The 16219-nt window shown below is 40.5% G+C and overlaps 1 protein-coding gene across 1 annotated transcript in view; it reads right to left on the reverse strand.

Annotated features, from left to right (window-relative positions):
• Positions 1-16219, reverse strand: part of LOC140118364 (S-adenosyl-L-methionine-dependent tRNA 4-demethylwyosine synthase TYW1-like) — a 117003-nt gene that overhangs the window by 30293 nt on the left and 70491 nt on the right. The window contains exon 13 of the mRNA XM_072136201.1: positions 12892-13027. Within this exon, the coding sequence (XP_071992302.1) occupies positions 12892-13027 (136 nt within the window). The remainder of the gene's footprint in view (positions 1-12891; positions 13028-16219) is intronic.

Consider the following 16219-nt stretch of genomic DNA (forward strand, 5'->3'; position numbering starts at 1 on the left):
GTTTTTGCTTCTTACAGTTTAAAAGGAGGAAAATAGTTACGTTATGATCCCTGTTCCCAAAGGTTGCCAGGACAGTGACATTTTGGACAATGTCCGCATTGTTAAAAATCACAAGCTCCAACAAAGCATCACCTCGTGGGATTTTGTACAAGCTGCACCATAAAATTATCCTGCAGAAAGTTGATAAAATCTCTCCCCTTCACAGATTAAGAACCCTAACCCCAATTTATATTTGGAAAGTTAAAGTCTCCCAAGATCATCGCTGTCCCCTCCTGTGCAGCCCTCTCCATCTGTTTATATAGGTGAACCTCTATTTCTTCAGAGATATTGGGAGTCTATAAATTACACCAAAAATAATTTTCTCAAAGCTCACCTGGCTTTGAACCTCAACCCAAAAAGCTTCAGCCTCCCTCACACTCTTCTGAGACCACTGTCTCATTCACAAAATTGATTTTAAGTCTCTTCTGACATACATACACCACCTCCACTCCTATTTGCCCTGTCTTTCCTAAAGAGTGTAAAACCTTGAATATTAACCCCTTCCCGACATTTGACGTAATAGTACTGCATCGCGGGAGGTGCGTTCCCGCAAAATGCAGTACTATTACGTCAAACTTCTGGCCCCGGCACCTCAACGGATCTGTTGCTCCGATCGCAGTCCCAGGACTGCGCGATCCCCTTCCCGGGAGCCGGGTCCTGCCTTCTGGCAGGGCCCGGCTGTAACACACTGAGCATGCGCAGCATGCATTACACAGTGTAATACATCTGTATTACACTATGTAAGGTGAAGAATAGCTTGAACAAGCCATCAGTGGATCGGTTGTTCAAGCTAACCTGTAAAAGTGAATAAAAACTGTTAAAAACATTAAAAACATTTTTTAATAAAAAGAATTAAATAAAGTTAAAGTCCCCTAAACACAAACATTCCCTATACACATGTAATAAAAAAAACAAAAAAACAACACACAAAATCGCCAAAAAACCCCATATATTTGGTATCGCCGCGTCTGAAACAATCCGTACAATAACTCAGAAACACGAAAGAAAACTCGCCAAAAATGTACATTTTTCATAAAATCTCTTCACAAAAATGTTCTAAAAAGTGATCAAAAAAAAGTTATGTGCGCCAAAATGGTACCAATTGAAAGGACAACTCAACAAGTAAAAAATAAGCCCTAAACTAGCTCTGTCAACCAAAAAATATTAAAGTTACGTCTCCGACGTATGTATCTAGTCCGATGATGGTTTCATTATATCAGATTTTACTAATCTTTAATTATTAATACATTCTTGGTAAATCAGATCATATGTATGACCTTAATTCCTTAGAGTACACTAATTATAAGTATGTAACCAGATCAGTTATTTGTTAACTGGGAAGTTCAGTTGAAACATGAATTGTGTAAACTCATTTCTTCTCAGCATGTGGTTAGCTCAATCAGCAGGAATGCTACACATTGAGGGATCGCTCTCAATTATGATGCTGCTGCCCTGTACTGCCATCCCTGCACGCTGCCCGAGATAGACCGCTGCAAGCTCCGTTCTTCCTAAGTGCAGCATGCCGAAGGCAAGGAGGTAGTATAACCACTAATTACTTCAGGTCTGAAATATGGTGACAGATCTTCATGTGAGGAGACCAAAATCCACCTCTTAATATAGAGTTGCTGGCATCCGTGCCCTGATTAGACACCAAGGGGGGAATTTACCATGACTGGGCACATTGTGCGGATTAATTCTATGCCAGATCAGGCATTGACAGAATAGGGAATAACTTGCTGATCGCAGAGAACCCAATGTTAAGGCCCCACAGATCATGAAACAGGTGTTTGCTGTTCCCTCAAATGAGTAGAGTGGCTAGTAGCACATATGCCCCACTGTTCTACTGCACTGGCAGATGCATGCTCAACCTGCCACTTCATTCATTTGGGGTGCAGCAGACCTGTTACCTTGATCCATGTGGGTCGTACTGTTCGGACTCACCTATCAGCAAGTCCTTGGATAAGGCATATATGTTGTGACTGGGTAACCCCGCTAAAGTACCTGAAAAATGTCTTAATTTCCAAGTTTTGTTTCCCTTGAATCCAGGTTTATGTGAATATCATCAAATGGCGACTGTATAGCGTATGAAAAAATTACTACTTCAGATGTATAAATACAGGAACCCCATGCCATGCACATATTCACTTTCACTACCATAAAGCTCCTGTGATTTGTGGACAATATGATTCACAATCTTTCAGCCCAGATAAACCATAAATATCCATTATCAAAACAGCAGGAGATCCTGTGATCTAATTAGGAACTGGGAACACTGTGTGCGTAAAGCAGATTGTGCTTTTGTAGATTGCTTTTCTAAACTGCCACAAAGCATTGTCATCTGTGTTTTCTAATGCTCATTCCAACCATAAAAGTTTAGCTATTCTTCAATTAGACTTTTTTTTTGGGGTGGTTTGATTTCTATCCAGGACTTGATTTATATTCAGGTTTTGGAAATACTCTGTACAAAATCCAAAAACTCAATATACAATAAATATAGGGACTGCCCATACTGGAATCCAACCTATATTTAATGGAGTTTCTCAACCCAAAACTCCAAATTTCAAAACCTGTCCCATTTAGGATTACTTTTTCAGTGTATTGTTTACATCAGGAACTTAAGGCATGCTGTACTACATTTCCCAAAACTCCATTATCCTACATTAGTAACAGCCCTCCCTGCCCATTCTTATCATGTAGCCCTGTCCATTACACCTTCCTGTCCCCCATAAAAGATATAAAAGACATTTCAGCATCTTCTGCCTACCCCAGCACCATCTTCAGACACTTTCTTGGCTCGCTATACCCTCCAATCATTCAGCATCATATGTGAACTCCGATATTGCTAAACGGACTTTGTCCACCCCACTCTGCTGCTCCCTTGTGCCATGAATGTACTACTATTCCCCGCATCACACAGCACAGTAAAGTGAGGCGCAAAAAACTTGGATTTATTGGAGAACCTTGCACATGCCAGAAGAAAAAAACATTATGAGGCCTTTGAAATTTTTCACTTTCATTTTCTATCTGACATCAAGGTTATGTTTATGAACTGGCATATCAGATAAGATACACAAAAGTGTACCAAACAAATGACTGCTAAAAAGACCTTTATCCAAACCCTTATTAGTAAGCGGAGACCAAAATAATTGTTTTCTTTAAAAGGTAACATGTCGGCAAAGACCATTTTTTAGACTACCCCATACCCCAAAGACCCTAAAGAAAACATGAAACCAAAAAAAAATATAAAAAGGTCAGCTCTCAGAATATTGGTATATGAAACGTCATACTTTGTAATTCATGTAGCATGTAAGGAGGAGAGGGTAGACAGGAATTACCGCATCGGTCTTGGTGCTTGAAGCTCTGTTAAACAATCAAAGATTTACTCCAGCACGCACGTATAGAGGACTAAAAACAAAAAAATTCGGCCAGGTGCAATAGCCAAGGAACAGCAGAGCTCCGGCACTGGGCGTCTAGGCCTGGGACTACCGGTAGGCCGAACTTCCGGCTGGTGCAGCAGGGAGCAGCAGACCCCTGAGGAAAGGAAAAAATTAGGAAATAAAGGAAATCCGCACTAGCCGTAGTTAAAAATGTAGAAAAAAATTTTTTTCTACATTTTTAACTACGGCTAGTGCGGATTTCCTTTATTTCCTAATTTTTTCCTCTCATCTTACCTTGGATCCGGACCAAGCGCTATCCATTATCCAGCACAGCCTACACTCAAGACCGACTTTGGAGGGGTGAGCACACACTATTTTTCTTTTTCTTTTTTCTATTGCTAGACCCCTGAGGAAACTTGCAGTAGCAGGTGGAACGTGTGGGAATTCCTGTCCCCGGTACCCTGAATCTGCACTTTTATCATTACTAGGTAAACTATGGCTAGCCTTATAATTATGTATTGATTGCACTTATGCCACACTTGTGGACAAACTTCTATATTATATATGGGACTGATATTGTTCTTTGTATTTGCAATATAGCCCATTTACAACTATGCCTCGGAGTACTGGGGACATTAGTTTGGTTTAAGCACCGATAATTATACAATTAAATAAGTATACATATTTGTTATTTACACTATAAATATCATAAAATTATGTTTTTTTTCTCAAGGTGACACACCACCCGAGTTATGCTTGGTTTTTTCGGTGAATTTTGACACACCAAGTTCTAAAGGTTGCCCATCACTGTGATAGATGATAATGTGACTTTGTGTGTTCAGTGAATTATCACATCTTGAAGATATGGTCATTGCTTTACTGCTACAAGGAACTGAATTACTATGTTTTTTTGAATAGATATGGTAGTGACCTGGGGGAGGGAAGGGGCGGGTCATAATGAGACCAAATGCATGTGGTGTTAATATTTTCTGGATTAAGATAATTAAATCCTTCATTAGTCCTGCAGTGGGGAAATTTACCGCGTTACAGCAGCAAAGAGAATACAGTACAAACAATGAAAGAACAATAATTTTAGGGATAAATGAACAAAGAAAAAAAAGGTACAAAAAAACAAGGACAAGAAAAAGAAGACAAGCAATGATCGGGAGTTTGATATTCAGTCTATGGATGGGATCTGCAGGGTCTGGTTAGGTGCTGAGCACAAGTTACTTCTGTTTGGGCCTTGTTTGTTGAACAGCCTGATCGCAGCTGGGAGGAATGACCGACTATAACGTTCCCTCTCACACTTGGGGTGAGCAGTCTGTCACTGAAGGTGCCTGCCAATGGCACCACAGTCTCATGCATGTGATGTGATTCTCCAGAATAGATTTCTACTTACACAGTATCCTCCTCTCAGCTACCACCTGTAATGTCTCAAGTGGACCCCAGGACAGATAGGACTTTCCTAATCAGTTTGTCCAGTCTGATCCTCTCCCTAGCGGAGATGCTACTTTACAATGTGTGCAAAAAAAAAAAAAAAATGTTGGTCTTGTATAGGATTTAAAAAGGCAATACGTTTTTACCTCAGATAATGAATAGGGGAGGGGGAAAAAAATAAGGTAAAAAAAAAAAAAAAAGGGCAACTTTTAAATTTGTGTACTAACTTTCTTTAATACCACTATTGCTGCCTCATGCTTGGAAAGTTTTTTTTTTTTTTTACCTCTTGATATGCTGAAAGAATTTACAGCCTTCTCAAAACTATTCTGGTTCTTAAGCTTCAAGGTTTACATCCTGTGTCTTAAAAAAAATAAATGGCCTCATGATGCGGAAGGCTTCTATGTTTTGACGGATCCAGTAGGAAATTGAAAGTTCATCAAATGATTTACGATACCATGTAAATAACCGCTTTATACATCAACGCCAGCAACATGACCTTCATGACATTAACAGGAACAGTTACATATACATAGCCATTAGGTAAAGGAAGGTAGTATAGTTTGTCTGTGTAGACAAGGAGATGTTATCCAGAGATAAGCATAATGTAAAAACGACTTCCTTTTTTTGAATTACATTCTGTGAATATTGAAAACTTTAATAAAATGCATTCCAGGAACTCCAATTACCAGGGTCATTTGGGAATTTTATGTGGCCCTAGAAAAAAATTGTAATAAAAGCTGAATCTAGCGGACAGGGTCAGAAAATTTTGGGCAAGTGGGACTGAGTCATTTATTGTGCCTCCACAATAAGCATGCTCGGCACTGCTACATGTAGTGTCCTTGGGAAGATGGCTTGCTGTCCCGGACAGCAAACCATCTTCCTCGAGGGTCTGTGGGTGGTGTCCCCTCTATCCCCACTTTCCTCCCCAATCAAGTGCTGTTGTCTGACAAGGACACAGAAGCCATAAAGGGACATGGTCACGAAATGCAGAAAAGGAGGTGATGTGCTAGAAAGCACCAGCTCCCCCCCATGGGTCACAGTATGTAGGTTCTTTTCATTTCTGCTCTTTTTATTGCACGCTAGCACCTCCGTGTGTGCATTCTGTGACTGAGCAGTTGATTGCATTTTGATTAACTTTTTGGTACAGGAGATTTTTCTTTTACGTCATTTTTGTAGCAGTCGCACCTCCATTTGTGCTTTTTACAAACCGCCAGCCGCTGATCAGTACTGAACATCCCTAGCGTGCCTGCTTTTTTTTTGTGCTCCAACACAGTGCTGATCAGTGACATTTTGCTGATCACGATCTACTTAATTTTTGGCATAGCATCTTTTTTGATATAGGAGAGTAAAAGTTTATTTTTTTTATTGCAATAACATTTTACACTGCACTTTTTTGTACGTGCTGTGACAACTGAGCGCTTATCAATGACATTTTGCTGATCAGGTCTGTGCTCATTTTGTTGTAATAGGAAAATAGAAGTAACTTTTCTTTTGCACGTGCACAAGCCATCTGGTGTGTGTGTTTTGACAACTCAATGAATAAGTCTTTTTATGCTGTAGTAACTTTTTCTAATACACAGGTTTGTTTTTTTTGCTATAAAATAAAACCACAAAGTTATTGATTCACTTTACAAAGTGTTGAATCACAACATACAAAACTTTGTTAATAAAGTTTTTACACAGGTTGAAGTAAAACATTTTCATACTCCCTCCCAATAAAAGATAAGTCTCTTTATCCAAAAATAGTCAGGAGCGCACTCTTCAGCAATAACAGAAACATCTCCCTGCCACCAACCAAGATGTAAAACCTGTCCTGACAGGACTACTAAAAGGATAAAGAATTCAAACTCAAGCAAGGATTACATCAACCCAGGTAACTTAACCTGCACCTCACACAATGTGGTTATGACAAAATTTAACACTTTCAGAACTCACTTGAACTTGGGAATCTGCTCATCAGAGCCGGTGGGGTCATCACTGGTATGGACGAGATCTCAAATCAAGGGATAATAAACATCTCACTCCCCAAGTGCTAGAACATTTAAATTGCCATTAGTGTTTCTTTTTTTTATATCCATTAATTGTCCCGTTTCTTATCCTTTGTCTCATCAACCATAACCTGTGTCCATTTGTCTATAAATTTGTTTTTCATTCAGATATTTTCTTATACCATGCCTAGTGAAGAGACCGGAGTAGTCTCGAAAGCTTGCAATTGTTATCACCTCTTTAATTAGTCAATTAAAAAGGCAACAACTGTGGACTCTTCTTTTAAACTACAGCGACAATTCATAGTGCCCACCTCAAAATGACCTGTCATTTGACAGTCTTCACAAAATTAGGCCAATCCTCGATCCCTCTACCACCAAGTTTGTTGAGGCCTACACCCCTGAAAATGAATGTGTAAACAAGTCACTAGTACGTTTTAAAGGAAAACTAAGAATATGCCAGTATCTGCCAAGAAAGAGGCAAATAGTCAATTATATGGTACAAGCTGTGCAAGAATACCTCAGGGTGCACTCACATGTTTAGAGTTTGAGGGAAAAGATACAAATTAGCCCCCTTCCTATGTGCACCCACTGATGGATAAGTGTTACCAACTCTATGTGGTTAACTTTTATACAAGCATTCCACTCTTCAAGTCCCTCATTTCCAAGGATCGTTTTCTGTGCTGCACTGTATGCAAAAAAACAGATAGGCCTCACTAAGGTCCTGATAAGTGAACCACTAAGAAAAACAAACAATGGGCTCTCTGCCATGAGAATTTGCTATTGGTCAAGTATAAGGGACAAGAGGGATGTCCTTATTTTGACCACAATTCATAGAGACACACCATAACTGTCTCCAAACCAGACTGTTTCCTGGCCTATAATAAGTACATGGGTGGAGTAGATCTCTCAGATCAAGTGCTAAAAAATCCTAAAGTGTGGTACAGAAAGCTGACCGTGCACATTGGTATAACACATTTCCATCTGTACAATGTGCAGGTCATGGTGTATCATTTCTTCACTTTCAAGAGGTGGTATCAAGGCACTCATATTTGGTCATCAAGAGGGAAAGAGCCCAAGTACCTCTGATGCCCTCCATACTGTACCAGGGTAACATTTCCCCAACGAGGTACCCCTAACTAGACGACGATGGAGGACTCAAAAAAACATGTTTTAAAGTTACAGGAGTTACTAAGTAACAAAATATAAGGATTATACCACCTCCTTATACCCATCTGCCCCTGTTACATACCGTCACTTCTTCCCTTCCAAATCATGCTGTGTTTCCCTACAGGAGTTTATATCCATATTTAGGGCAAAATGAAATTTTTTTCAGCCCAATTTTTTTTAACACCTGCTTGGACAAAATACTCATACACCTTGATAAAAATCGGTGAAGGGTATAGTTTCCAAAATGGGGTCCTTGTGGGGTCTTCCAATGTTCAGCTATCTCAGGAGCTCTTCAAATATATCGTGGTATTCCTTGATAAATATCAATGTATTCCAGCGTATCCGTTTTACAAAAACCCAATGGTGCTCCTTCGTTTCTATTACCTGCTGTGTACCAGTACAGCAGTTTACCACCCCATATGGGGTATTAGCATACTTGGAAGAAATTGGGCATCAAACTTTTTAGATAATTTTGGTATTTTATCCACTGAGAATGTGTACATTTGTTGAAAAACACATTCATTTAGCCAACAAATCCCTGGTGTATTATGCTTGATTATGATGGGAGATTTACGTTAAAAGAAGACTAAACTTAACGGCATAGAGAATCAAATATTTCACAGATTAGTTTTCAACTTGCATTTTCGATTAAATCAGATTCGTCACAGCAACTTTGCTGACAAGTCTCCTAATGACATCCTAAATAACGAGTGACATTTTCAAGACATGAGCAATTCTCTGCTTTCACAGTCCTAAAAGTCATAGTGTATCAGGGAAGAAAGCAAGGACTTGAGGAGCTTACAGCTATGGCAGCCTGGCCAAATTGCAGATTTATTGGCGGCATCAGCTCAGATTTTCATCAGAACCACCTCGGTAGCTCTGAGGTTTCTAACTATATCTGGAGACAGTCCTTCAAAATGACATGAAAACGGGTGCTATCCGGTAAACTCTTACCAAAAGAGAACAATAATATTTGTAGAAAAACGGCAGCACTCCAACTTGTGAAAAAGAATAAGTTGGAGTTCTGCCGTTTTTTCTCATAAGTATAAGCAAAGTTTTTCACCACATTTTTTGCGCTGAAAAAGCCCCACTGGGCTTCTACTCGGGTATATAAATAAAAAAATAAAAAAGGAGTACTCACTTCCTGCACTTACCCACAGCTTCCTTTTCTCCTACAATTTGTCTTCTCCCTGCATCTTCTAGTGTGGGCAAAGGCACGCCATGCTCTCTGCCCGCACACAAACACACAATGTGCTGTCATCAGTTGGCCGGCACGTCATAGTATGTGTGGGCAGATAGCATAGAAGTGCCTCTGCTCACACTGCCAGGAAGCCAGAGCTGAGCAGAGAAGACGAGACAGGGGAGAAGAGGCTCTGCTGGACATTTCATTTAAAGGGGGGGCTCTGCTGGACATTTCTTTTTAACTCCCCACCTTCAAAAATCCATAACTTTATTTTTCCATGTAAACAAATGTGTGGGGGCTGGTTTTCTGCATAACAAATTGCACTTAATAGTGACAGTATTTAAATTTACAAAAATTAAAACCTCCAGTACAAAAAAAAAAAAAGTCATTTGCCATCTTCTGGCACTAATAACTTTTCATACTTTAGTGTATGGAGCTGTGCAATGTGTCATTTTTGTGACCTTTGATGACGTTTTCAATGCTACCATTTTGAGGACTGTATGGCCATTTTTTAAATGGCAAAAATGTGGCATTTTCGACTAGGAGTAACCACTTATTTTTGATGGACATTTTGGAATGTGGCGATAACCAACAGGTTTAGGTTTTTTTTTTATATTTATATCAATTTCAGGAAAAGGGGGTGATTTGATGCTTTTAAAACTTTTTTTATTTTATTTTTTTACAATATTTTCAGACCCCCTGGGGTACTTTAACCCTAGGTTGTCTGATTGATTTTTGCACATCAACTATTATACTGTGCAAATCGCACATAGTAATATATGGTGTATAACGAGACAGCCTCAGGTATTTGTGTGACCTGAGGCATAGCAACAGATCATCGCATCCAGATGACATCACGGGGAGTGACGATCTTAGCCAACATGGCGGTGCCCACACTCCGACAGCAGCTATGTCGCCAGCGATAGCGGGTGTTACAGTGCCCCCGGTCGTGTGAATGCAGCCTTAATTATTATAAATTTTTTTTAATAAGTCCTCCCCAGCCCGTCCCCAATGTATTGCTAGTCTCAGATAAGCCCTTTAATGAAAATGTTACCATTTTGTTTGATTAGGAGTTTACCAATATCTGAATTGTGAAATCCCCTTTAACACTGACAATGGCACCATCATTTCTGAAGCCAATTTCTTGCATTATGCCAAATTGCTTCTCTCCACCTGGTGCTCAGTGAGGTTTATAGGAAGTTAAATCAACGCCTGGGTTAAAATAAAGTTAGACAGTGTCAGGCAGCCACACAAATAATGATGCATTTTGTAGCAGATGTCAGATCCGCTGCAGTCCATGCCGTGCTGAGGAAATTGGCCTCCTTATGTTCATATTATCTTATAATAAGCCCTGCACCTGCTCAGGCTATTGACCACATCTACACTTTCTGCTCATTTGGATAATGGTAACAGCAATGAAAATAAAGAAGAGGAGCTCTAATTAGCTGCTAATTTACAGTTACTTAGCCCTCGCACACTACTGACAGCTGGAATAAACTGCAGAAAATTGCACAATATTCCAAAAGTTTTTTAGTAAGACAACAGCAAAAGCACAGAGTAACAACATAATAAGAAAAATGAGAATTTCTTGTGAAAAGAAACTGTTCTGCCACATTCTACATATATTCTCTTGTTGGTCTTCTGACTCCTTTCTTTTCCAGTCATTTTGTGATTTCTGATGATTGTACATTAAAAAAGGGAACCAGACACACCGTGGTAAACCCCTCAAACATACCTTATAGCAGTGATGGTGAACCTTTTAGAGACCGAGTGCCCAAACTACAATCGAAATCCACTTATTTACCGCAAAGTGCCAACAAGAAATTTTAAACAGTAACTTATTGCTACCTGTTCTTCCACATCTTTCAATTGTATTGGTGGTCTGAGGCCACTAGTTAAAAGGCAAATTAAGATTATCATTGTAGCTTCTCTCCAAGGTCTGTCTGTAAAGGATCAATGGTTGGGTCCAGCAGGCTGACCTCCAAAGATAATGCAGTTCTGTCAAAACCTTCTCACTTTTCCTGCAGTTCCATACAGCCAACAAAGTGTCGAATAGGAGCATCCCTTAATTTGCCTGGGACTGAAAGAAGATTCAGTGTTTGGTGAACTCTGTCCTGGGGTGATGGCCTGAGTGCCCATAGAAAGGGCTATGAGTGCCACCTCTGGCACCCGTGCCATAGGTTCGCCACCACTGCCTTATAGGATGCCTTAATTGTTGTCCAGGCATGGCCTTATAATGATTATATAATGAGTCGGATTCACACTGAAATATCAATTTATATTCACAGGCAGGTAGCAGCCATGAGGTGGGGTTAAGGGTAGAGCAGTAAAAATGCTCACGACTCTGCAGGTAGCTGCGCCACAAAAAATCTACTACTCTCAGTTGAGCATATACCTGGCCCTGCCTCCCGCGGCTCCCCATCCTTCTGCACTCATTTCATATCTCGGACATGCACCGCTGAATTTACTCTTCGGCGCTGCATACCTTCGCAAGTGGAGCATACACAATGTGCGCTTCTCTCTCTGGATAAGTGCAATGCCAGAGAGGAAATAATAAACGTACTGCACATGTCCGAGATTTGAAACTAAAGCATGGGAAGACTGGGAGGCAGGGCAGGTATTGGCTCAATAGAAAGCAGATGCAGCGGCCTGGAGGGTGGGTGAGCGCTTGATTTCTGAACCCCATGCTCCACTCCCTGACTGCTACCTGCCCATGAATATAAGTTGCTATTTCAGCACGAGGCCAGCTCAGAATCATTAGAGGGACATGCCTGGACAACAATTACATACACCCTTATAAAGGTATGTTTGGGGGTTTAAAAGCCGTGTGGCTGGTGACACGTTACCTTTAAGACGGCACAGTTCAGCACTCACATAACTACATTAGAGAATTTCAGTGTAAGTGCCTGTAAAGTAAGAGGGACACGATGTTTCTTCCCTTCAACGCAGCCTGGAGTCTCCTCCTACTCTCTTTCCTCCTATGGTGGCACCTTACCCCAAGTATAGCAGTAAAGGAATACAGTAAAGGATAGGAAGGGGGCATTTCCCAACTGTATTTGGGAGTGGTTATGGATAATAATATGCTAACCATTCACGACGTGAGGTTTTCAGGGTGTAGTGACTTGTATGAATTCAGAGTAGTGTTATAACATATACATCCTACTCCTGTGTTTTCTGAAGGGGGAAGAAGGAACAAAACTACATGATACTTCTCGGCATGGGTCCTATTCCATCCAATGGAATGTGTTCAATTAAGTCGGCCCACAAATAACAAATACTCATACACAAAAATAAGTCTCCCTAGGACTCCTTAAAGGTATTTTGCATCCAAATTTCAAATATTTTGAATCTCCAAGAATGTAGGACATAATTATGAACCCTTCAAGTGGTGGCCATTTGTGTTCCCAAATCTTTTACAAGAAAGAGAAACTATCCTCACAGCAATGGTTAATCCATTATTGTTATTCTCCTGCCTAATGTTCAGACAATAAAAAGAAATGTGATCTTACATCTTAAATCTTACAACAGACAAATTAACAAAAGATGCGAACATCTGGTCTATTTTGAATGTTCTCCTTAATTTGTAAATTGTATGTAATCTTAGTTCTATGGCTGAGATGGCAATGTGAGCAAGACAACAGCTACTGCTAGAAGCACTTACGTTTGTGTAACACCCTCTTAATAAAATTCCATATTTTACCTTTTCTGCCAAAGCCGTCAAGCTGTCAAGAAACCTTTGCCAAAAATCCTTAAAGAGTGGGCGATCAATTCTCTTAAGGCTGTCCTTAGTACTTGCATCCACACTCACATACAACTGTGTGACTGGCTCCAGAGACCTGGAAGAAAAGAACTGATTTTAGTTTCCAGCAATCGAGAAATAATCTACTGTATATTGCTATGAATGAAAAACCCTAAATTCAAAAAGACACACACAGTATAATGAACGATACCAAAGGAAAATTCCGCAGTGCTCCTTTAGAAGAGATCTTAATTTAGAAAGCTTCCAATATAGAGTTATGTAAATGTATAAGCTTATTACTGCAAGCATTTATCATTTTTATTCCACACCAACCATTTTAAAAAGGAATGGGGCAGCAGTTTCTACCATACAAAGTTGCGGACAGTGTTTGATATTGGTCCTGGAAATCTGCGAAACCCTACTATTGTGTGTAGTAGCAATAGGACTATGAAAAGTACATTTATATTCCAGTACTGTAGCTGGACTTCACCGCACAGACTTTCCTCCCGAGTAGTACTGAGCTGTAGTATTCAGCTGTACTATAGCTCTTCCTCAGAACAGAAGAGAGGGACTATGTTGTATTTCAGGGGTCCCCAAACTACGGCCCGAGGGCCACATGCGACCTGCAGACCGTTTCTATGCTTCCCCAGTCGGGCAGGGGCCTCTGTCAGTCCGGACGGGAAGCTCCTGCCCGTCACTGTATACTATTACAGTATATATATTACTGCAGGTGGCCGGAAGACAACCCCGGCGCACATCGCACCATGAACCTGGATGCGCGGCCGCTTGATTACGTCAAAAACATTGAAAACATTGTGCCGGCTGGGGGACCCATATATACGAAATAATTAATTATGGGAGCATCATATAAAACAACTAATGGTGCGGGGGGGGGGGGGGGTATATAAAACAACTAATGGTGGGGGGGGGGAGCATAGGAAATAATTAATGGTGGGGGACAGTCTGGTAGTTAATGGGGGGGCAACATAGGAAATAATTAATGGAGTGGGGTCCCAGTATATTTAATAATTAATTGACCCAATTAATTAATTCATTGGGCCAATATATAAAATAGTTCACAAGAGAGTGCGGTATATTAATTATTTCAGGGGGGCCCAGTGTATTACGGATGCGGTCACATGTACCGCTATTTATCCGGCCCTCCAACGGTCTGAGGGGTACAGTGAACGGCCCCCTATGTAAAAATTTTGGGGACCCATGCTGTATTTAGTGAATAGATCTTGCACTGTAGTACACCAGAGTGCTCCAAGTCCAACTACAATCCTGGAATCCATTTCACAGTCCAACTGGTAACGACACAAAGGGCAACCCAACAGTTCAGTTTGACCTGGTCAATATGGATAATAGATTCCATATAAAGATCTGTATGAAAAAGTGTTTTGATAAAAGTACAATTATCAAATGCCATTGAAAAAATTAAAATATACCGTACATGTCACAGTTTAATGCTGCATCCATACAAACGTATGAAATTGGCCATGAACCGTTCCATACCGTTTGAGACGCAAGAAATATAGAGCATGACCTATTTTCTCAAAATACAGGTAGCGTATGTGCTGCTTACGGCTGTGCATTGTATGCTGCTGTATATACGTTCAGTATCCAGGGAGACCAGAAACAGTGGGAGGTGCATTCTGTCAGCCAGCCAATAGTCATTCATCATTTGCCTGCCCACTCTATATTATACGGATACGGTACAGAAAAAGGTTACATTCACACACATGTATGGGGGACATATATACAACCGATATACGTCCCCCATACACTTTTATGGGCTCACGGCCCTGTACGGGAGCAGTACGGTGTAGCACACGTGTGGCACCGTACCGCTCCGTAGACCATAAAAAGATAGGACATGTCCCATCTCTTACTACGTGATACGGTGCCGTGTGCTATATATGCCTATCGAGAGGGTCAGGGGTGAGCTGCGCTCAGCCCCTGCTCCTCTCCACAGCGCTGATGTATGCCCGCTGTACGGCGGGTATACATCGTCTGAATGTAGCCAAAGTGACAAAGATTCACACAGCACAGAAATACAGGACTGGAGAAATTACAAATTTCAGGGATTGCAAGACGAGCAAGCAGCTGTGGACAAGGTCAGATTATGGCGGAGTTGACACGAACGCACGGCTCGGATGGGCATATGTCCTGTGCACTGGAGAGGAGGAGGGGTGACCCCTCCCGTCTCCATAGAGATAAATGGTGTATGGCCGTGCACATGGGGAAAGATAATGACATGTCCTATTTTTTCCCCGTGTACAGAGTGGTATACCGTATCGCTCCGTGTGGCCATTGCAGTCTATGGGGGACGCATGTATGGCTTGCAGCTGTACATACGGTCGTGTAAATGCAGCCTATCATAGCAGCTACTGCTCCAGGATTCTAGGTATTTAGCGACTCGTTAGAGAAGAGCCAAATCAAATCTGGATTTCCCCTCCTAATTTTAACTGAGTAGGTGTCCTCTGTTGCCGACATTGTTAAAAGCTGTGGCATAGCAGGGACTAATAAGTTACTACTGAAATTGCTGTATTGGTACTTTGCGATAATTAATAGGGTTTTGGGTTGTAGTTTTGGCATTTAGCTTTGCCACCACTGATCCAGTACATTATTTCATTAAATTTCTGGGTATTAAAACGACATATATATTATACATAAAGAAAATAACCAAAAGAGTATATTAATAAACAGAATTAAAAACCTTTCTGTTGCCAAGATTAAGAAATATACAATGCAAAAGACATTCAACATCCCCAAAGTGGAAAGAGTGCATTATTTCAATTTTTGTACACATTTGGTTTCCTAATGGGCTCATAAAACTATACACGTGCAGATTTTCTTTACACTGTCAGCATAATGGTAATAAGGAAAGCAAAGCAATATTTAAGGGAGCAACAAGAACTACACATGTCTAAAGAGCAGTTTCTACATGACTGAATATTTTGTGCTAGAATGCAACTTTGATGTGTATTTCTTTATGTTCCTTTTAATATACCATCCCTTAAATATGTGGATCAAAGTAAGCCTTAATCCGTACATAAAAGTCATACGAAGGAAGGATGTGTCAGTCACTACAGCAATTCTGATGCATCCAGAAAGTAAGAAAAATAAACACAAAACAGAAAGAAATGCCATGCCTGACTCCACCTGTCATATCATATACGAGTTATCCCACAGAAAGCATTTTTCTAACATTAAAGAATCTGGTCAGTGGAAAAGCTGTAACCAGGGGTTGTAGAGTTTTTAGCCAAGATGGTAGTCGTAGATAAGA

This window comes from Engystomops pustulosus, chromosome 2 (assembly GCF_040894005.1).
Source record: "Engystomops pustulosus chromosome 2, aEngPut4.maternal, whole genome shotgun sequence".
Taxonomy (NCBI): Eukaryota; Metazoa; Chordata; class Amphibia; order Anura; family Leptodactylidae; genus Engystomops; species Engystomops pustulosus.